Source organism: Eubalaena glacialis, chromosome 7 (assembly GCF_028564815.1).
Source record: "Eubalaena glacialis isolate mEubGla1 chromosome 7, mEubGla1.1.hap2.+ XY, whole genome shotgun sequence".
Taxonomy (NCBI): domain Eukaryota; kingdom Metazoa; phylum Chordata; class Mammalia; order Artiodactyla; family Balaenidae; genus Eubalaena; species Eubalaena glacialis.
The window spans coordinates 316,197-340,599 of NC_083722.1; the positions used below are offsets into that span (position 1 = coordinate 316,197).

At 44.9% G+C, this 24,403-nt stretch overlaps 1 protein-coding gene across 4 annotated transcripts in view; it reads right to left on the reverse strand.

Moving 5' to 3' along the window:
- The window catches only part of EXOC2 (exocyst complex component 2), a 154,376-nt gene that overhangs the window by 14,227 nt on the left and 115,746 nt on the right, over positions 1-24,403 (reverse strand). For all 4 annotated transcript variants that reach the window (XM_061195664.1, XM_061195661.1, XM_061195660.1 and 1 more), the window contains one exon: positions 19,435-19,576. In XM_061195664.1, coding sequence (XP_061051647.1) covers positions 19,435-19,576 — 142 coding nt within the window. The remainder of the gene's footprint in view (positions 1-19,434; positions 19,577-24,403) is intronic.

The following is a 24,403-nucleotide window of genomic DNA, read 5'->3' on the forward strand; positions in this document are numbered from 1 at the left end:
TCTTGAGTCTTTAAGCTGCAACCGTGTGGAGAGCTGGCTCACGCACGTACAGAGAGTAAACGCAGTTACTGGAAGTTCGGCCCGACACTGGGCCAATGAGGGTCTAAGCCAGAGGAGGGGCTCCCACGGCCCATCTCCATGAAACCGGGGTCCTATCAGTGCTGCTGGGACCAGCACCAGGAGTTGGGGCCCAGCCACGTGCCTTGAACATGAGAGCAGCTGTGAGCTCCTCAGGTTCTTCAAGGGAACAGAGACGAGTGGGACCAGAGAGCTGCCTGAGAAGCAGAAAATCAGACTTAGGACGAAGCAAGCTGAGGTCACGTGTGGACGACCGCTCGCCCTGAGCCCGATGCCCACGCTGCCCCACAGAAGGCGGCTCCTGGCAAGAGCACGGGTCTAGGCGCGGCCAATAAGCCCCCCAGGAAGAGGTAAATCTACCTCACTAATCCAACTCCAAACACACAGCTTTGGAGGTAAGAATAAGAGCACAGGTGCTTCTAAGCATCAGGACCATGTTTGCGTTGATAGAAAATTTGAAAAAGAAATCGAGCTTCCCGTTTTATGTGGCTACGGGGTAACACACCGGGAGGAGCATAGCGCCTCAACCTTGGACAATTAAGAACACTGTATCTTTGAAGACTTTCCTTTGGTGAATAGAAAGAATGAAATAATTATCCTCCTCCCAAACAACTGTTTCAAGGGGTAACACTGGAGGGACTTCCCTGGTGGCGCAGTGGTTAAGACTCTGTGCTCCCAATGCAGGGGTCCTGCGTTCAATCCCTCGTCAGGGAACTAGATCCCACATGCATGCCACAACTAAGGAACCTGCAAGCCACAACTAAGGAGCCCACAAGCCACAACTAAGGAGCCTGCCTGCCGCAACTAAGACCCGGTGCAACTAAATAAATATTAGAAAAAAAAAAAAGGGGGTAACGTTGGAAACAGAGAAGGGAAAAGCTGTGGTCCTGGGATGAGAGGACATACAACTGCTCCTGGACCATCACACGTCACATCAGGAGGGGGGGCAGGGGGCCCACAGTCCCATCAAGAGGGGACCGGGGGGCCCACAGTCCCATGAGGAGGGGGCAGGGGCCAGCGGCAGGTCTGAAAGAGCAGGCGGCCCCTGGGGGAGCTCGTGAGACATGATCACAAACTCCGGAGCAACACATGTGCTGGTGTGGTAACAATAAAAACTTAAAAATACAAAAATCAATCATTGACAGCCTCCCTCCAAACAGCTAACCGCCGTGCTGAAACTGGTTAGCGCTAAGGGAATGGATTCATTCACCCAGCATCCATCTGCTGGTTCGACTACATGCCGGGCACACGTCGGAGGTGCCTGGGCACTGGGTCCTCCAGGCAGAATGTGCGTAAATCCCCAAAGTGCTAGTTCCCGAGTTCCGCCCCAAGGTGCTGGTGCTCATATTTGTGTCCAAGGGGCAGGGAGAAGTAGTGCCAGGTGCCCACGGGGAAGGGTTGTGTGTTGTAAAAACGATCGCTGTTCTCCGACGGACGCTAACCTGTGAACCATTTCCTTGCTGTCCCTGTTCTGTGATGCTCCTGAAAGGTGAGGGGTGGTGTGCGGGGGTGGGGAGGTGGAGGCCATCAGGGGCACTGGGCTGGGGCCTAGACGCCTCGTGTCCAGGGACTGAGGTCTGAAGGCCACAAGTGTGCAACAGATGAGACCACTGAGGTCTTCTGAGGTCGGAATCTCAATTCCTCCCTCTAAGGAGAGACACAAGGCCAGTGTCACCCTGCTCGTGGCCCTGCTCCCCAGCCCCTGCCCTGAACCTTGCAGGGGCCACACTGACACTTTCGGGTGTGTTTCTAAAGCCTGAATGCAGATTTGCCCCTTGGGTTTAACTGCCTGTTGAGTTTCCTGCTTTAAAATGTTGCTCCAAATCCAACTGTAAGAGGATGTAGGCTCTTTCAAACCTGCAGCACAAGAAGTCTGGCACAGTGGAGGCACCAGAGGGCACCCCCCGGCCCGGGGGAAGCTCCGAGAAGAGCTGCAGGCACATTTGTCATCCGCGTGGCTGAGGCCTCAGGGGGCAGGCGGGGAAGCTGGGGAGGCGTCCGCAGGGACCGTGGTCAGACGCCCGGCGTGGGATCAGGAGTGGAGTTCGGTTACAGTTTCCAAAGGGCCCACGACACTGACACAGGGACCATCCTTAGTGAACTTCAGTGATACATGCTCTCTCTCCACGGCACTTATCTGTACGCTTTTAATATGATGAACATTAACGGTTACTGACGACTTTCAAGTTCATCAAGGTGACAGAAGGGACACTCAGTGTAAAGTCAGAAGACTCGTGGTCTAAGCTCTGGCTCACCTACATACAAATGATGCAGCCATAAGACAAAAATCAGTTCACCCTCTAGACAACTGCTTACTTTGCACAAGGTAGAGATTACAACATCTGCTTTGCTAACAAAGCTGTTATGAAAATGTGATGTGTGTTTATTCCCTTATCCTTCAAACATCTGCTGGGTACGGCCAGTGGGGTGCATCCCCGTGAGCCAAACAGGCGAGACCCTCCCTCCCCACCGAAGAGCACGCACGCACCCTGGGGTCAGGACTCCAGAGAAGCCCACCTATTTCAGGTGCCGTTTCTTAAGACATAAATAAAAAGTCAGCCAGAAGCCATGACCACCAGAAAATATACACTGATTTCTTTCTGAAACACACGGTGCAGAATCTGGACAATGCATCCGGTCTCGCCTTGAAGAAAACAAAGACAGTCTTTCTGAAACAATTTTTCAGGATCCATTTGAAAAATACAACTTGAATAAAGAAGGTATAGCAGGACAGAACATTGCTGAGGCTAAATACATTTGTTTGCAAAATACGATTTTTCTAGCTACATCCTAAAGCAAAAAGCTTGCTCCAAATAATGGAACACTCAACACTTACTGAACGTGCACTGTGCCAGATACCTAGGAAGATGCTCGGCTTATCAGAACGTATGAACACTCGGCAAATGTGCTGGCTTCAGCTTCGGCTTCAACGGCAGCGGGTCACAAATGCTGACTTGACGGGACTAGCTGCAACGCGAGCACGTGCACAGGAAGAATAAAGCAAACCGACAAGAGCGACTTTACTGTGATGCAGTAGTTAAGTGTTTGTAGGAAGGTTCCTGCCCCACAGCTTCCCATGTTATTTAGACACAGAATGAGAGCAGCTTCTAAGTATTCACAATATTATCTCCTCGACGCTCTGAACGTGAAATTAGAATGTGTCATGATATTTGACCAAAAAAGTGCCCCCAACCACGCAGCATCAGTCCAGGCTGTCACTGAGCAGTTCACGCAGTGGCCCAGGTGGGAATTCCCCATGGAGAAGGCAGAGCCCAGCGCTTCTGGGCAAGAGCCTCTGGGCCCCTCGCAGGGTGAGCTTCTCATAAGGGGGCCTGGACCTCAGAACATCTTTGCCAACAATGGTCTTGTTTTTCATACAACAAAGTGGAAAAGAAGTCTCTTTTCTTGCTCTATTTGTCAGTTACTAGTTTTAATCAAATAGGGAGGACACTTAATTTTGGAATAACTAGTAAAATTTTTACTGAGTGCCTATTACTATTACATGCCAGACTCTATTCCATGTGCTGGGGACACGGAGTGACCTCAAGAACAGACCCACAAAAAACAAAGGCCCCCTCCTCACAGGGCTTACACACCACTGGGGACGCACCCAGATTGGAAAACATGGCCACCTTCCACAGGAGAGAGCCTCACTTCATCTCTGAAATAGCCCCCAAGAAAGCAAGTGCCTGAAACAAAACTGTTTGGCAGCAATAAAACAGAGGGCTTCTGTGTGATGAGAACCCTCAGCGCTGTTTGTGGAGAAATCTCCCCGACAGGCGGAAAGGAAGCAGCGCTCCCATGTGCCAATCCCAGCTACAGCCTGTAACAGCTGATGCACACGGGGGCACAGAACGACGTGGATTTAAAGCCTGGCTGGAAAACCAGTTAATTCACTGAAACTTCAGGTTTTCCTTGAAGTATGGGAAAATGCTCATTCCATTAAAAAGTGTTACACAGGCAGATGTTGAGTCTTCTTATAATAGTTTGGCAAACTGCTAGGCAGACCTCTCGAGAGAATGTCCACATTAAAGAACAGAACAGTGAACAATTTTGAATTGATCAAGCCTACATTCTTAATTTATTTTGAAAAAATTAATTGTTCATTGTAAGGAATTAAGATACAGAAGTGTAAGTTTCCTGGTAACAAATACAAGCCCAATAAGCTTTCCCTTTATCCTTCTCCCTAGTTTGGTGTGTATTCTTCCAGATGTTTTCCAATGAATATAAATTTTTTCCCTAAGAAATGAGATTACAGTACACATTCTTCTCTTGAAACTTGCTTGCTTCCTTCCATGATGTACCACACACACTCTTCCATGCCAGTGTGCACACACTGACCTTACAGTTTTCAATGGCTGCCTGGTATTCTACAGCACAGATCTGCTATAAGGTATTTATCTTCTTATTTATTCTGATTTATTTGTTTTATTTTTCACTTTATTCTATTTATTCGTAACTTACTCTCCTACCACTTAACAGTCCTGTTGCCTTTCAGTATCGACCATCATAAATAACGACACAACCATATCAGACCTTGTATTCTCGTAGAATAACTGACTTAAGACACCTTGTAGAAGTGGAACTGCTGAGTCAAAGGTTTTGGGTTTTGACTGGTTCTGCCAACCTGTCATTGAAAAGGCTATTCAAGATTAAACCCCTGCTTCTTCATGCCTTTTTACTTTCTTAACTTGGATTCTCTAATTACTATAATTAATAATAACCGTAATACATGCTCCTCAACTATGACGATGACAAAACTTTCCATTAAAACACTAGAAGAAAAATTCAAGCGAAATGCAAAGGTCAAAGGAAATTTACTGTGTTGCACAAGATTTATACTCAATCTGACTGTATAAAGAGTATCTGAGAAAGAGATGGACAGAAAGACAGTGCATGTACAGAAAACACAGGTACCCCCCTGACCTGTACCAGGAACACAAGCTTTCCTCCGAAGCATTTCCTGTCACATCCTCCAAACACAGACTGGTCTCAAGGTGCCCTGCCTCATGTTGTTTTGAAACACGATACTCAGTCAGTAATAAAAGCAATCTAACTCTGGAAACTCTGGAGATACTACCTACTTTATAAACCACATTTCCTGTTTTTAACCCTTATGCCCTAAATCAGTTACCAGTCCTAGTCTACAGATAAAAATAGATTGAAAAATACTATAAATATCCCACAGTGTACTTTTTTTTTGGTCAAACTGAAACACTACATGAAAGAACTTTGGGGTATTTTTTTTTTCAAGTAAATTATCTATTCAATTACAGTGTGAAAATACATTACTGAAATTACTGCCTATTAAAAAAAAGGCAACCAGAATGGTATCAATACTGTTGGACAGATTAAAAAGGCCTGAACATTCTGCAACAAAATCAGCTTTTGTTGGAACAGAGAACGGGCTTTTAGGTCTAAGTCTTTATGTTTTAGTTCGCGCTTTCTTAAATTAATGACCTTTTCTAAATTGATAAATGTCTTCTAGACATGTAGAGGATTTTTAAATGAATAACTGGGGTGGAAAGGACACCCTTCACGTGTAGTATATGAACGAATGACATGGCCTCTACAGTTTTCTATCTTCTTTCTCAGAATCCTTTTTTTTTTGCTTTAATTAATGTATCTCCTAGCTTTTAAATATGAATAAGAAAACTTTTCCCTATGAAGACAAAACAAAGTATCACCAGCAGTGAAAATAACAGTAAAATTATTTCATGGCTTATTTTTACCATTTGTAAGAAAGGATTTATATTCGTAAGAGTTTAGCCTTCATAAACTTCAGAGACAAGGAGCTTTGAAGAGTCCAATATGGGTAAGGGAATCACAACCTCTCCCACTTCAAAGTTAAAGTCTGATGTGTAAAACTACATGAATTATGTAGTCTATGAATTATACTAACCAAAAATATTACAGAATACTTTATACATTTAGCATGAAATATCAGTTTCAACATTGATACACTGAATTTTAGACTTAAAGGTATAAAAATTTGATTTAACATTAACATAAATCAAATTCCTTTGTTTCAATTTCTTCTTTTGGCAGAGAAAAATTGTTTTCATTAGAAGGCAACTTCAGTTAGAAAAGTGAAAGTGACAAGAAAGCAGAACTCATTCTACGTATGCAAATGTGTTTCACACTGTGAGGTGCTACAGTTGTATATAATACTCCATAAAGGTCTGTAGTACTGATAGCTTCAAATTTCAAAATCTCTAGGAGTATTTTATTTCCCCCAAGAATGACTTCAGTGGAATCAAACTTAATAAATGCTTATGAGAGAAGCCAGGCCGAAGAACGTGGCTCTGGAGCCCGACAGCTTGGTTCAGGACTGCGGCCCCACTACTTAGCCCGTGGCCGTGGATGGACACGCGTGGCCGCTGCAGGTGGCTTGGCCCCGAGCAGCCCCGCCTCTGACGCTGGAGCCATCAAGGTGGAGCAGAGCACCGAGTCCCGGTCTCAGTACAGGGCTCCACCCACAGAGGGAGAAGTGAAATCCAATTAGGGTAAGTTTCTGCCACTGAACCAAAGAAAAGACCTTGGAATCAAAAACAGTGGAGTTGGAATAAAATGGAAGGCAGAAAAAACATGAAAGCCAAGAGTTAACTTGGATTTTAGTCTTCATTTACACAATAATGGGTCTTCTAAGTCAGCACTTGGAGAAGCCTAGTTGTGAGGGAGGGACCCGCAGGCCTGGCCCGCACCTGCGGGAGCGATGGAGACCCAGCGGGGGCGGGGGGGGGGGGTGGGGGGCAGCAGGTGGAGGCCGGGGATACATCAGCTTGCACCCCTGGGCGAGCCCGGCTCCCAGACTCCCGCAGGGATGTCTGCAAAGCCACAGGGGGCTCCCTTCATTGACAGGATGTTGTTTCTCTGACTCCAGAGCAAAATCTTCACTCCAACATCTCAGATCCGTTATCATTTTCTCTCTTGAAAATTTTACTGACAATTACTCAGCTGCTCTTCCATCTTCACTGCCAAAGCTTGCTGTTACCACTCTACTGAATTCGTTGCTTAGGGCCCGGTAACAGGTTTGCGCAGATTCTTTATCCCAAGATGAACGCAACCCTTTATTCTTCCCAGTATCTTTATCATTCATGACTATGAATCTCCCAAGCCTGCGATGCTTTGAGATGGTCCCGTATCAGCCACTGCCGGTCCAGGGAAAGGCAGGCCGGACACGCCCCGGCCTCCTGCCAGCCTCTGCCCGTCTCTGCAGCCGGGGAGCCCAGGAGGCTGGGGTCGGTGGGCCGCGCTCGGGAGAGAGGAAGATGCACCTCAGACAGAGGTCAGACAGAGGAAGGCGGAAAGCGCTTTCTAATCCAACTATTTACAAACGGTAGGACATACAAAGTTACACGGTACTGTCGCCCCTCTGGTCTGACTCCTTTCCTCACCCCCCGCACCTCTCCAGTCAGAAGACGAAGTTAGACTTTGGAGACAGAACTGGGCTGAAGACACAGCTGTACTGCTCTGAACAAGCCACAGACTTTTCTTACTCTCCAAGTTTAAAAAATCTGCCCAATAGGGAAAATAGTGTCTTAGGCCAATGGGGTTGTGGGGAGGGGGGTCACTCAGGCGTCTCAGCTCTCGGAGGCCCCCCTCAGCACAGGGCAGGGAGAGCAGGAACCACGCGGCCCTCGGGGCCCGGCCTCCACGGGGCACGCCTGTCCTCCGCGGGCAGTGCAGGACCACCCCTCCCGGTGAGGAAAAGGGGACTCTGATGAACAGTCCATCACAGTCAATTTTTTTAAGCTTTACATTTAACCACACAAAAAGCATTTCTGAATTGAAATCAACAATTTAAAGGTCTGAGTCTGAGCTGGCTTTCAGAGCTGAGAAAGTACAAAGCGCCGCACAAAGATGTGAGTTTGGAAGAGGTGTCAAGTGGCCATACTTGCTAATCATGACGTTCTGCTGTCGAGGTTTTTAAGTCTGCAAACAGGAGTTTTCTCCTCTTTGCAAAGTAAGTGGAACTCACACGTAGGGAAGCACGTAACTCCTGTGTACAACGTGATGCTGCGCGTGCTCCGCACACACAGGCAACCAGCATCCCGATGGAGATGCGGCAGGCCCTCCTGCGCCCCGCCCCGCCCGTCGCGCCCATCCCCGGCAGCTCGCCACCACCTGACCGCCACCTCCCCTGGGCAAGGTGCTGGCTTTCACACAGGCAGAGAGACGAACTTCCACAGGAGGAGCACAGTTTGCGGCTCCCCTCAAGGTTACGGCCTGGTTCCGTGTGGGAGGGTCTCCCTGCCACACAGACCTTGACTGGAAGAGCACATCACGCTCACGCGCCCACCCCACTGCTGGCGGGCGGGCGGGCGGGCTCTGGAGCCGCTTCCAGCCTTCGGCTACCTCAGGCAGAGCTGCAGTGGAGGCTGCTGTCTGCAGAAACACCCACCCCGGCGCCCTAGGGTGGGGCTGGGTCCCTGCCAAGGTGCTCGGTTGCCCCCGCGGCTCCGCCAGTCTTCCCGCGTGGAGAGGAGAGCAGGGCCCTGAGCGCCACCACACACCCCGCCGTCCACAGCAGTTTACATGCCGTCTTGCTGGACGGTGGCCCACATATCCCAAAGCAGCACGTGCTCTAGTTTAAAGAAAGGGTTTCCACGCCTATTTTCCTTAGCATAAGATGAAAAAGCCACAGCACAAAGGAAAAAAAGAAAAGTCCAAGAATATACACCAATTTTTCTTGTCATTAATACAACCCGACCGTGCAGCGCAGGCATGGTCATTCCTTTGACTTCCATCACATCTAAAGTCTCTGAAGGTGTCTTTGTGATTCCATGAGGGCTATCATCGCACTCCTTCCATACACAAACCTGCTCAGACTGACACGCATTCCACGTGTAATCCTGAAGTCCTTATTACCGTAATCACAGGCTGTCACACCATTTCCAATCAGAAATGACAGCAACTGCAAAAATGAAAAATGCGTTTTCAAATACATCATGTTCATGAACCTACCTTGGTTGTCACTCAAACAGTTTATTAGTATGAGATATTAACAGAAAATTGAAGTAAATTGATCCAAAAGAAAACTCACATCCCAAGTAAACTTCCTGCACAACATGAAGATTTTATTCGCATTACCTTTAATTTGCTCCTAGGGAGAGGAACTGCTTTGCTGATGTCTTCCTCCAGTCACCTAACACCTAGCCTCAAACTGTCCCACTGTTGGCCTGTTTACACGGTGGGGAGATGGGGGGTTTGCCCGATTAATCCCTTCACTGATAAATGACACAGAGAGACAAGTCGCAGTTTTGAAGCAAGGACCGCCCAAATGGTAGCGTACACGAGTATCCGTCACCTTGCTGTTTCCCACAGCACACACAGCTGTGAAGTGTGTAAATGAGTTTTAGAAGAAGACTCTTAGGTCATAATTAGACAAACAAAGTCAGGTGACGTGAGGAAACACAATCCCGAACACTGTCCACAGGACACACGCTTGTAATTACAGAGCCTCCATGCGGCTTTCCTACGGCCTCGCCGGCCAGAGGGGACGCAGCCCGCCACGAGCCGACGGGCAGGAATGTGATGTTAAGCAACAGGCCAGCTGGTGCGAGCTGAAGGGAAGCGACGGTACCACTGGGACACAGAACCATCAGGTAATGTGGTGCTTGTCCAATCATGGACAAGCAACAGACTTTTGGGTACGATTTAACGAGAGTGAGAGGGATTACAAAAAAGCCAGGGGGCCCCTAGGAAGGACAGAGACATAATGTGGAAAGAGCAGAAGAAAGTTAAGAGAGAGGAAGTTTTCCCGTATTTCATATCACTTCATTCCCATCCAATGGCTGGTTCCACGTCTGGGAGGAGAAGGCACACACTGGGTGGGACAACTGGACCACAGAAAGCAGGGAAGGCCCGGGGCCCATGGCGGGGCACTCCCAGCCAGAGGGGGAACAGCTTGATTATTAAAACAACAGTGACTATGGCAATGAACTGAAACTCATGAAATATGCTCAAGCTATGAATTAATTAAGATAATTAAAAAATTTAAAAAACACCTTGTTCATCACTTTTAAAAAAAAAAACCACAAGGGAACCAACTTATTCTGAAAACTCTAAATAAAGAGAAAAAGCAAACATTTATCCTGCCTTTCCTGTATGAAGTGTACTTCAGAGTAACTAAATAGTTGATGAAACTTTTTATTTTTTAATTTCGTGCTCCAGCTACCAATCATTAGTTTGCCATCTCTAAGGAAACAACAGATCATGGCAACAATTACCCATGGTGCTAAAACCATTAGATGACAAGTTTATGACAAAATTTTAAAGGGTGGAGCAAGCTGATAACACTTGAATCCAATTTTCAATCTTAACATCACAAACAGGGAGACAATCAAACGTGACGGACCTGCTGGTGGCAGAAAACAAATTAAAACAAAATTGAACCTGAAACTGATAAAGCTTCTTTATTAACCACAAGTTCATAGGAAACACAAGGGACAGAGGAACATGTGAAATGACACCATGAGGAAACAATAAGAAAAATCCAGAAAGTGAGAATATCTATAGAACCACCTGATTTAGTCAACAAATAAGCTGAAGAGGGGGCCCTAGAGAAGGAAAAAAGAAAAAAACTTAAGAGACATAGCAAGTAAAAGCAACACATAGACCTTGACAGAATCCTGATCTGAGCAAACTATCTAAAATAAAGCTCTTATGAGAATTCTGGACACTGACTGGGTATTTGCTAAAATTAATGAATTATTATTTTTTCCAGATCTGATAATGATACTGAGGTTATGTTTTTAAAGAAATCGGTCCTTATCTGATCTGTGTGTAGATGAAATGATCCTTCATCTGGAGGAGGGGGCAGAAGACTGGCCCTGCTGAAGCCACCATGAGGTCAGGAGCGGCGCTTCCTTGCTCTATTGTGATAAATGTCTAGGAATGTCCAAAATAAGTTTAAACAATGGCCTTTGCAAAACAGCACGTTAGTTTACCCTGGTGCCAAAAAGCTATCAGTTTAAGACACAATAAAATAAATACTTCCAACAGCTAAAACATGCGATGAAGAAAGCATGTAGGGCCACAGGTCCTCTCAAGGTTAATACATTTCACACTGAATACCATCAGAGCCAACATTTAGCTTTACTGAAAAATGCTTGGCAGACAAACTGTAACCAAATGTCCGAAGCATCGTATAAACGGTTTCACAGCACTGACACTGATGCATGAAACTGCTTATAAAAAAGGAGAAAATGGCTGGGAAAAAAGTGAAGTTAAATGATGAAAGTGTGATTTAGAAAAAGATGACTGACTAGGACCATCCTCCTTTGAAAAATGTAAAATTGCTTTTCTCTTATAAATAGATGAAATACAAGTTTATTAATATCTACCTGACAGTATGTTTTAAATGAAATTAAGAAAAACAGTCCAAGGAATTGATAAGACTACTCCTCCTGAGAAGTTCAGTACCGGGAAAGACTACTGCCTTGGATGTCTCTCTTCAAAGGTGGAATTCGCGCGACTGGCATCTGTTTCGATCAGAAGCAGATGCGATAGGGTGCCAAAGTACCCCATGACCAGGGCGCAGGAAACCTGTGGAAGACGGGCACGAGAGGACAGCCGTGTCACTGGGTGTTACCACCTGTGTTCCACATTCGAGAAGAGATTTCTAGAGCGTCCAACAAACAGCACCAAGAATGTGATGCTCGTAAAGGCGCCCTGAGAATTCTGCAAGCCTCAGTCTTCAGAATAATTCTGGAAAGGTGAAATGACATTCAGAGACCTTTGGTGTTAGGATTTTCTCATTTTATACATAGATATAAAATTTTATAATATTCTAATTATTTCTAAATGGGTAGTCCACATGTTATTTTTGGTAACCGTTTTCTTATGTAATCAACCAAAGTTCTCTTCTTTAACATTAGCTGAATTAAGAGACAATTCAATCTGACATTCTGTTGAAAATACCCACCAGGGTAAAAACTAAACTGTAAATTAGTATTTTACTTGCTTGAGTAATTTCCGCCAAGGTGTTTCTCATTCACCAACCAACTGATGGACCAAGTCTGTCAGGGAAGGATCTCCCTGTGCTGGGCACCACCGAGGGCTGCGGACATGGAGCGGGGGGGGCGGCCTGGGGGCCTGGAGACAGTGGGGTGGGGCTGAAGGGGAGCGTGGGAGGGGGCGAGGGCCTGAGGGCTGGGGCCCCCCCGCCTCCAGAAACCAGAGGTGGGCTGTGGGTTGCGGAGGGAAAGACGTCTTGGAGTCCCCTCCTTTTCTACAGACCGCCTCTGTAACTGACCCTTGAACTGCTGGCCGCGGTATTTTATTTGCAATAGGAATTAATATTTAGATTCTGAAGTAATTCTGCTTCCTTGTTTATTAATGGGACAAAACAAGTTTTTTGTTTGCTGAAATCAGCTCCTATCTCTTGTCCGCACACCCAGAGCCAGCCACCTCTTGCTGGAAGTTCACATCTGGTGCTTTAAAGGAGATCGGCGTCTCCCCGCCCTTCTGGTTTGGGTGGGGCTTCCCAGAGGGAGGGACAGCCTTCGTCCACCTTTGGCGGGGTCAGCAGCGCGTGGGGGTTTGTCCCCTGCTTCTTCGCTACCCCTGCCTGTGGGAGGTGGCGAGCAGGCAGAGGGGCTGCTTCTCGGAGGGGCTGGGCAAGGGGTCTGGGCTCTCACTCTGACCCTCCGGCACCGGCCTTCTCACCTACTGACTCTTGCATCTTATTCTTCAGTCGGTTCGAAATTTGGACAGAGAAGAAGACTGTTATTCATCGGGATTCCCCAGGCCCCAAGATTCAGACGGTGTTTTTCTTTCTTTCCCTCTGAGCAGGCGGAGGTAGCGATGGGGCCAGAGTCCCTTCTTTCCCCTCCTCCCTGATACTGGACACGACGACTCATCTATCAGGAGGATCCAGAAAGCAGGATCGCAACAGCCCTGTTCCAGCATTTAGTAAACTCCCTGAGAACTTTCAGAAAAACATTTTCCCTACGCGTGGTTACAGTCTAACACAACTAATGAGATGAATTGTTGAAATGGAGGTGCTGATCTGCTGAGAAAAACGGCAGGCAGCCTGGCCACTACCTCAGCGTTCTTCATGCTAACCAAGTGCGATTAGTTAGAGGTAAGTGCAATTAGCTCGCTGAAATACAAGGATCCAGTTAAAATCACAAGAGTATTAGGAGAAAAGTGTTGGGGGAAGAAAACATACAATAACCAATCAAGATACTCTTCGCATGGCCGTGGAAATATATTTTCTTTAGGTAACTGCAAAGAAACGATGATAACTTAAAGAAAATAAGAGATGATTAGACGGTCAATGAACAGCACAGAAGTTATTTTTCACATTCCCTCCTCCCCCAATAACGCACTGGATTTTAACTTTAGAGGATAAAAAAAATATCTCAAGGGCTCCAAGATGATATAATTTTAAAAAATAAATGGATATAAAAATTACAAGAGAACGACGGATCTATTTTAGTTTTTTTGCCACCTCATGCTGTGATCTTTTTCACCAGAACACCTGCCCTCACACATACCGCCAACCACCCCATAACAAACAGAGAAGCACGCACCACAGGTACAGACGTCAAGGTTACGACGTGGTCTCGGGCGCTGCCCTGGGGGTGCTGGTGCCAGGGCTCCCCCACAGGGCGGGGAGCAGCGCTGGTCCCTCCTGAGTCCCGCCCTGCTATCCTTGGTGCCACTGGGAGCAGGTCACACGACTGAGGGGGACACGGGTGCATCCCAACTCCCCCGGGTCAGAGCCACCACCTCACCTCACACGCAGCACCATCCTCAGCTTCGCTACCACATTTTAACCTTGGAAGCAGGAACAACTCGGGAAACGTATAGAGTGCCTCGGATGTAACAGACTTGATAATACTGGCTGAATTTGTGAATGAAAAGCAAATTCTCTATCTGTCCATGAGAGGAATATTTTATTACAGACTTTGAGTAGTCTCAGTATTCCAAATACTGGATCTGACACGTGATTGATGTGGAAATCGTTCTGCTCTGGGTTCCAGGCATCCCACACAAGTAGTCGGCTGTCCACGCTAACACCCGGCACTCCACTCGCTCACATCACCGATGACATAAATGTCTTCCCTCCTCCTGATAATGTCAATGACTACAATTAATAAAAAAGTCTTTTGAGTTAAAAATCAGTTAAGTACTTTACCTTTATAAAAATGGTTAATTTTAAATTCATTTATTAAGTATCTTTAGGAATATATGTAAACTTAAATGCCTTTTAGATAGAACACCAATATTTAAGAGAAAATTTTAAGAAAGATTATTTTTCTTATTTAATATGTTTTAAAGATATGAACTTCCATGTGTATTCGTAAATGAAGACTAAGACTATTCTCAATTTAGCTAAAACCTATCAAATGCAAATACTCAGAGCTCTTAATAACTGCAGATAAGAATAACGACACAGTCAGTTAAGTGACTCAGAACTAACCAGAATAATCTTTCCTGACATATATACAAATAAAGAGGTGATAATTTAAATATCCAACTGTCAGGTTAAAAAAGCATAGCTATGGCTTTAACGAATATCTCTTCTTGAATCGTGAAATTAATCAACAGGATTTTTTAAAAAAAATCACCACAAACAGTATCAGAAACTAAATTTATTGCTAACTACAGCAATAAACAATCGGTTACCTACGTGATTTGTAAAATTCAGTTTTGGATGAAATTTTGGAGATGAAAATTCTAAAGATAACACAAGTTGTTAATTGAAATTATTTTGGAAGACTGAAGTCAAACTATTTTGGCTGTTCACCTTACACGAGGTCTCAAAACTTCAGTCACCTTTAAAGAAACTAAAAATCACTATATGACTATGCGAGACTGAGGTTCAGTTGGGGATCACGAAGTCAAAGCTACACCAAGAACAGAACTAAATACAGTTTATAAAAGTGAAACCAAAACCAACAATTTCTAAGAGGCTTTGGAACCAGAGAAATGGTAAATGAATGGCTGACAAAGCAGTGGTGTGTGCGTCTGCTCAGGAAGTTTATCTGAAAGACAGAGCCACAGGCCTCAATGCCACAAGGCCAGCAGAAGCTTAATTTTGTATAAAAAGTGGCGCCGATAATGATGACATCATTTTGTATACATCATCACTCACGCTGAGGGCTGGGAAGATGGGAAGTGGCAGAGAAAGGACCCCAGGTCCCTTCAAGGCAGTATCTGGACAGTCTGAGTCAGTCACCCACCTGGAGGCAGTGGGACCCAAGACCCTAAGAGCCTGGCACTGCCCTTCCCACACCCTCGTCCTCACAAGGATTGAGCAAAACACACCTCAACTGTCCCTGAAGAGCACAGCGACGCTGCGCAGAACTGCTCACGTGTCGGGTGTCCCTGACACGCGTGTTTTAATTCAAACGCAATTGCTCAAGATTTAGGGATTGCACGAAGCTTCCACAGGAGGCAAGTGCTATAACATGCTCACTTCAGTTAAACAAATATGAACACCCACTGTGTACTATTTATTAAAAAGTGAACAAGGAGATTAATGGAAACGAGAACATCACGATTTACTTTCCTATCGGAAAAACAACTGAGAAAAATCACTGTGAACCACAGAGCAAGTACTCGGAAGATAAACTGAGGCTGTAACCTGTGAACTCCCACCCTCAGCTCGCAGCACAGGAGCCGGGGGCACAGTGACCGCCGACGTGCAGGACTCAAGAGAAGGCCGGTGGGGGGGGGGCAGGGAAGCCCCCGGAGGAGGCACGGGAAGGGCAGGGAGCAGGACAACAGCGGCAGCGCCCGCCCCAGAGGGTAGGTCTGAGCTGGAGGCGAGGGGTGGCCTGAGGGTTGAGCAGGGGAGTGGCGGGCGGGCCTGGCAAACAGGTGAGCGGCCGGGAACAGGAAGACAGGTGCGGGCTCAGGCGACACGGGGCGTCCTGGTAGGAGCTGAGGGTGGTGGCCACAGAACCAGGGCACAGAGAGGAGCGGGAGCCCCGGCTGACCTGGCTGGTGAGGAGGGCGCGGAATGTCCTGGGAGAGTGCATTTGTCTATGTGGGAGGGAGACCTGAAGCTCAGAGCAGAGATCAGGCTGCAGACGTGGACACTGGAGGCACCAGCCACTCCTGCCAGTGGGTGAAACCACGCAGAGTCCGAGGAAAGACTAGCAAGCCCAGAGGAAGCCAGCGTCCTGGGGACGCCAGGGTGCAAGGCTAGGCAGGGGAAGGAGACTGAGGGCCGCCCACCAGCAGTGGGACCACAGGGGCCGCAGGAGGGCCATCTCTCCCAGGGAGAGGAAGCAGCCCGGGAGCATTCCGATCACGGAGCACAAAAGCGAGCATGTCCACGGATCCAGCCACGGCACAGGTGGAGTCGCAGGGGTGCCGGAGATGTCGGGAGGACACGAGAGGACATGGGACCTCACATGGAATCTCTGAGGAACCACCCAGCCGACTTTCTGAAGCTGGGCTGTAAAGAGGAGTGTGACAGGGCTGTGAGTACAGTTAGGGGGACCAGAGCTTAGGGTTCAGTGCCTGATGTCCTAGCCACCCCTCCCCGACCCTCAGGAGGTAGTAAGTAATTTGTCTGTCTTTGGATACTTGAAATTTAGAAAATGGTAGTAAGTATTAAGTGATAATCATAGGCGAGGCACAGGTGTTATAGGCACACAAATGACTGAAACCGTTTGCAAGGAGTTAAAACATTTAGGATGTGCATGTGTACATACGTATGTGCAAGTGTGTGCACATGTGTGCGAGTGTGTGCACACGTGTGCGCGTGTGCAGGGCCTGCTGTATAACGACTCCTTCATTTGTGAACTGGGGATTGGTTAACTGCACAAGAGCTTGGTGCAGCAGGGCCCATGAGAGGTAATTCATACATGTCACAGGGGAAGGAGAGAGGCCCCCAAGGGGAAGCAATAGCCAGGCTGGTCTGCAGAGGCTAGGGGCCAAGCACAGACCACAGCTGACTACTGGGTATTGTTCCCTTGAGGAGAAAATGGAGAGATTTTATTGAAAAACATTCTGCGATCTGACCCTTGGAATTCTGAACCTCTCAGTCACTGCTCTATAAAACACTTAAATGACGAGAAGTCTGGAAATGTGAAAGGAATCTCCTCACATCTTTGTTTAAAAATTTCCCCAAAACAGGGAAATAAAAAACAGATACAGAAATACATCTATTACGTTCGTGTACTGAAGAGTTACAAGAGAGATTAAAAGGACCCCAAAACAACCCTGCTCACACAGGGGCGCTTCCTGGGAAAGCACTTGAGTGGGAGGGGGCCCCGAGCGGAGCAGGTGCGGGCCCGCTGGGAGTGAGGCTGGGGGGGCGGGGGGCAGCGAGGACACGGTCATGGCTCCGTGGGAGCTGCAAGGGGTCCCCAGTTACTGAACAAATCTTCACGAGCAGGCACCACGCACCATGCAGGAGTCTAGACAAGGGAGACATAGAACCTGGGAGGCAAGATCCTCTGTTTGTGAATTTGCAAATTCGTGCTAAACTTTTGTGGTGGCATGTCTCACCTGAACTGATAAGGATCTTGTTATCACTCCTAATCTAATATTCACCTATTTCTCTGCAGGGATCTCTACCGGGGATATAACATAATATGTGGTATGTGCACTATGTTACCTTCCTAAAGTCCAAATATATTGAAACTCCCAAAGTCATCTAGCCCAAGAGTTTTGAAAAGGATGGTAGATCAAAAGTTCCAGAGGCTGCTGAGTTCAAAAGTCCCAGAGGTCTGTTCACGTGGAGTCAGGAAGCCGGCTTACACAGAAGGTGCATCTCATCACCCACCTCGGATAACTGACCACTGCCCACGACCTCACGGATTTGGCTTTAAGAAGCTCAACCAACATAAAGGCAGGTGCTGGAACCACACGTACAGCCTTCTCCCTTGTAGATAATGATCTTACACATAAAATACACCTAATTCCCACGGTTAAATCTAAAATGCCATGCCTACTCTCCACTGGCCGTGTCACCTCTGCAGGGTGGATGGCTGGTGTCCTGATATTTAAGTAGAGGCCTGAGGACAAAAGGATGCATGAGGGAGAATTACTGTCTAAGCAAAGGGAAGGCCCTGGGGGAGGATGTGGGAAGTCTGGGCCACAAGAGGCCCAGTGTGCTGGAGGCGGCTGGAGGGGCCGCAGGGGGCGGGTGCCGGACTCAGCGCTGCCCGCTCTGCGGATTTATCGCGAGTGAGCAGGAAGATGCTGCAAAAATTTTAAGCAAGTTACTGATAGGCTCTGACTTAAACTGTAAAAGGATATATTTGGGATGTGAACTGTAATCCAGTTTGGACACAGAAAAACATGGGTACACAAGAGTAATGGCATTACAGGAAAAAGATCAATTATGGTCAGCTGTAAGCAGAAGGCTCGTATGTCTATAATGACGGTGATTTCAGGAATTAAATACCTGCAGTCACATAAAATATTACTGATTTAATGATTCTGGCTCTTAGCTTAGAATTTTGGCATCACTGTATCGTATATGAAAAATAACAATAAATAACAATAAAAACCAAAGGTATTAAAGAGTAAACAATGTTATCACCATCTAATAAAAGCATCACACAAGAAAAATGACAGGTGATCACAACAATTAGTTGAAAGAATGAAGGTAACAACCTGCCAGCAGGTCACTGGTACAGCCACACTCGCCTCGAAGAACCGACGTCTAATATGAACAGAACCATTTCCACGTCATGCTACATCGACATAACGATGTCAGTAGGTTGCTTGGCTTTATGTATTCTACGGTACTTCATAAAAAGAAACAACTATTTGATCAATCAAAAAGTTTATTTCATTCAACAAGCAATAGTTAGTTCTAAAATATGTATTATGAAGTGATTTAAGTGACTTTCATTTGATGTCAAAATGATAATACTGGAACTGTCAGTCATCCTCCTCCAGTTGAATTTTCTTTGCTAAATTATTATAATAATCTTACTCCCATACGTTTTCCTTGTATCTTTCACCTTTTTGGCATCAGTAATTGGGTCTTCCATAGAAATGACCAAATGTCTTAAGTAAATTTTTTGATGAAGGTTGCAAGGTCATTGCATAAAACTGTCACTCACAGTCTATTAGTTCTATGCAGTAAAGAAATATCATAGGAAGCAAGTGTGCGTTACTGAGATGATCACACATTATGAGGTGTAATTAATTATTCTCTGGAATTTAAGAATATCTTTAACCATTTTAAGTACTAATAACCCCAAGCTATCAAAAAATGGGTAAGCTAATAAAAATTTATATCAACCCCTCAGTAAATATGAAAAAAAAAATGGGAATAAAAAGAAAAGCATCTTAAGCCTGTATTGAGAAAAGGAAATCCGTATTTACCCCTCCAGATGCATCTGGAGACTTCAGTAACCTCAAACCACCCACCTGTCGGGGGCAGGCAGTCCTTCCAGTCGAAGTAGCCTGCGTAAATTCCAGGTTCTAAGGAGCCAACGATGGGGTCTGCCTTCAATTCAATGTAGTTTTCAAAGAGTCTTTGGTCCAACTCTTTCAGTGAGGCCATGCTAACCTATAAACACAAATAAGAGTAATTATGAGCTGTCTGCTTGAGGGTGAAGAAAAAAGTAAAACAATGTAAATAAATACTTCAGTAGATTTTAACAGTTTTTACCAACTTCCTACAAAAAGGCAAGACTTTTATTTTACTTTCAGTAATAAAGACCACTCTAGTGCAGCTGTGCAACAAGATAAGAATTAGTCCTCTGTATAGACCAGGGGCCATCTTCACAAGAAGGTCAGCCCACATGAACTAGTTCTTGCTGGAAGAGCGGGTCAGTGTCAGCCCTGTGCGTCCATGCCTGGTCTCACCAGCACCCAGGGGCCAAGGACTTGCAGAGGGGGTGGGCCGAGCCCTCAACATGGGAGGAGTGAGAATCTGGGGAGTGCAGGGTCGGGGCCAGCACTAGAGGCCATAGAGGTCGTAGACCATACAATACAGCAAGAAAAGATACCAGGAAAAAAGAGCACAACTGTCCTTTCAATGCATACTATAAAGCTATCATAGTATATGTATAATTATAGTAATAATGAACACAATGTAATACTCAGTAAGAGACAGATCATCTCCCTGAAGATAACAGTTAAAACTACAAAGCCTCTGGGAAAAAGAAATTCAGGACATTGGAGCAGGTAAAGATTCTGACAGGATATGAAAGGCACTAAACATTTTTAAAAGTAGATAAACCTCATCAAAATTTAAAATTTCTACTCAAAGAATATATATCTGACAAAGATATACACAGATTTCTAACATCACTAATAGAAAGGTAAACAACCCAATTAACAAATGAACAAGTGAACTGAACAGGCACTTCAAAAGAAGGTACCTGAATATGAACAGCTAAATGCATAAGAAAGATGCTTAACATCACTGTTTATCAGGGAACGTCAACGAAAGCCAGGAGATGGGCTAAAATAAAACAGAATGTGAAGTGGTAGTGAGCAAGTGGGGCACCCGGACACGCACATGCTGCTGGCTGAGTGTAAAGGAGATCCCCACTTGGGAATACTCAGAGGTTCTATCAACTTATTCCATGACCAGCAATTCCACTTCTAGGTATATATGTAAGATAAGAGAGTACAAATGTCCACAGAAAGACTTTTACAGCAGTGCCCACAGCAACTTTATTCATAAAGACGTAAAACTGGAAACAACCCAAAGCCCATTACCAAGAATGAGTAAGCAAAATATGTTACCTAAACTCTGCAATAAAAGAAATAAATTAGTAATAGACACACAATTTGGCTGAATCTCAGAAATGATTAGGTCTGAGCAACAGCAGCCAGACACAGAAGACTACACATTGTACGGTTCCACTTTACATGAAGTTCAAGAAAAGGCGAAACTAACCTGTGCAGACAGAAGTCAGACAGTGGTGAGAGGGGTGCCCATGCAGGTGTCCCACTGCATGGGACGTGGCACAAGGAGAACATTTTATATTTTGATCTAGGTGGTGGGTACTGTGCAAAAAGTCACCAATCTATATACACTTAAGATTTGTATGTTTTACTGTACATAAAGTATACCTCAATTTAAGAAAAAACGTTGAAAATAAATGTATGCACAGATAGGTACCAGGCAAATGAAACAATGAGAATCAACGATACTCACCTCATACATTTTTTTGTGAGGATTCGAAATGATAATTTATGAGCCTTGTGTTGCACATTTAAAATACATAATAAATGCTAGCAGCTATGATTTTTATTTTTCAAATGCCCTGTTCATACCATCTGAGAAGCACAGATGTCAGCCGAGTTCACCTGACCGTATTTGAAATGCAAGGATGGGGTCTATCACGAACCCACCACCTGAGAGTGATGGATGAAAGTTACGTGGAAAAAAACCCTGTTAGGAAGGAAACCTCAGTCCAGTAGGGCAGACAGACAAGAAAACATTCGAAAGACAATGTTCACGGAATGTGGCTGATAAGGAAGCAGAGGGAGCAAGAGTGACCAGGGCACTGCTAAGGGGCTGAAAAGCTTCTCAGGGAAGGTGGGGCCGGACGGCTTCCAGGCCAGCCGTCTCTAATGGAAAAGGGGAAAAAAGGGTGCTAGTTCAACAGTTATGTAATTAGAAATAGGTGTTCTCACACAGGTTTGAGCTGTGCAGGTCCACGGATATGTGGATTTTTTTTCGGTAGTAAATACTACCGTACTGTACGAGCCCGCAGACGGGGAGGGTGGATACGGAGGGCTGACTCTAAGTTACACGACTGGGTGGAGGGTCAGCACCCTAACCCCAGTGCATACGTAGTTCAAGGTCAACTGTAGTTCAACAACCAGTAATAACGTGGAGAAATACAGAGCGTGTTAGGAGGCAGCATTTTAGAGGCTTGTGATGATCTACCAGCTCTCTCTTCGGCAGCAACGTGCAGGTCAAGGTGCTCTGATGTCACATGTGGTCACGGGGGGCACGTCCAGGAACAAAACGCGGATGGCGGATGCCCTGCTTCCCCGGTGTCTACACAGGGGTCTGTAGCTCACTCAAAATAGTTAACAAAATGTAAAATCATTTCATTGTTGTGATTTAATGTTTCCAACTTAAATTTTCTGGTTTACTATTTTAAAAACTTTTTGGAAGGAATACTTCTAAAAAAAAAAGTTTCTGAGAAAGAAAAAAATAGCAGGAAAAAAGTCCTGTTATTTTCATTTCAAAGATGACAGAAAGAGTACATTTAACTGAGCCAGCTCTATAGAAATAAACTCGTCAAACTATAATCAGAATCTCTATGCAAGTGAAGCTGGATTACTAGTTTCAGTCAAATTAATATATTTTTAATTCTTTACAAACAGATGGCTGGACAGTGACTTGACATTCCTTCATGTTACTGAACCATAACTTGTCAAATGTGGACAAAATAAATGCCAAGTAAATAGTTAATTTAAAAAAATAAACCTTTAATCCCTAGTAGAGGTGGCACTATGAAAACAAAAAAGCAAGCTGTGATATAACAGGACATCCTGTCACTCTGACACAGGAGGACTACCTAGGACTTGCTGTCGGGAGCCATTTCTCCTCATCTTCCTTCTGCCGTGGTTCTAACCTGTGACTGATTATGATCTATATATTCCCCAACTGTTCGTTTTCTGTGAATTTTTTTATAATCAAGTTAACCAGCTCACATCCCATTAATCAGGCTTCACCAGACTGCAAAAATCCCTCTCCGTTTACTTGACTATAGCCTGCAGCTGATGTGGCCACCTACACAGAACCATCTGAGGGCCACTGGAAAGCACTTTACCACCACCATCTCCTACACTGGTATAATGTTTCAAATTGTACTATTCCAGAGTAAGTTAATCATTTTTCCTGACTTAGTAACAAAAACCAAAAAGAGTTTCTGGAAATGAAAAACAACTTTAAACATAACAGAAGCAGCAGTGGATGAGAAGAGAGAGCTGAAGAAATATTCCTAATCATTACAGAGAATTTAAAGATGAGGGAAAAAACATGAAAGAAGAAGGTAAGAGACATGGAGAATATAAGGTCTGATATGATCCAACAGGAATTCTTGAAGGGAGAAAAGAGTGAACAGGGGAGAATTTTTGACGAGGTAATGGCTGAGAATTTTCCAGGACTGCTTAAAAGTATCAATCAGAGTCGAGGGAAAAAGGGAAAAAAAAAAAAAAGTCATACCAAGAGACACATCATAGTTGAACTACAGAACGCTAGAGGTGAAGAAAATATCTAAAAAGTAGCCAAAGAGAGACTGTACTACATCTTTCTCAGTAATGGACAGATTAAAGACCACACAAACAAACAAAAGGAACAAATATGAACAATTCACACGCTTGGTCTAACAGACACAAACGGAACGTGGTATTCAAAACTGAAGGACAATCTTTTCAAGCAAGGTAGAATATTTCAGAAAACTCACCATGTATCATCTGCAGAGCAAGTTTCAACAAAGTTAAAAACATGATATTCTGACATCAGAACACGTAAGTCAGAAATCTCTAACAAAGAAAAAACTAACTCCCAATATGGAAACTAACTGCTCCCTCAGTTTGGAAATTTAAAATCACACCTCTACATACTGGTGTGTCAAAGGAAAACACACAATTAAAATTAGAAAACACAAAGTGAACAATGAGAACACCATGTGTTAGCATGTGGCACACCACTAGAGAGAGGGAAATACATAGTCTTAAATGTTCATATGAAAAAGGAGAAAGGTTTGGAATCAGTGAGCTGTGTAAACAAAACAATTAAGCTCAGCACCCAAGTTACTGCCTCAGAAAACAAGGATGTGAAGAGAGATCAGTGAAGACAGAGGTTGGTTCTTGAAAAGATTCTGGCAAAGCTGATCGAAAGAAAGACTAAAATATTAAGCATGCAACATTAAGTATAAAAGGGGGTCATAACTGTAGATGCAGTTGAGATTGCAAGAATACGGAACTATTATAAAACAATTTTATGCCAATACATTTGAAAATTTAGGCAAAATGGACAAAGTCCAAGAAAAATACAGATGACCCAAATTAACAAGAGGAAACGGAAAGCCTGAATGGTTCTTTAACCATTAAAGAAAATGAACCAGTCATTAAAAACTGTCTCACAAAGAAAATACAGCCCCAGAAAGTTTTACCAGAATTCTTCTAAATATTCAGATAACAAATACTGTAATTCCAACTCTATATAAACTCTCAGAAGAAGAAAAAAGGAGACACTCTAATTTATTTTACAAATTAGCATAACCTACCTGCAGCAACATGGATAAACCTCAAAAACAGTACTGAGTAGAAAGAGGAGTCATAGAAAAATGCATGCTTATGATCCCACTGATGCTATTTAAAACTCAGAAACAGGTAATAGTAAACAACGTGTTAATTA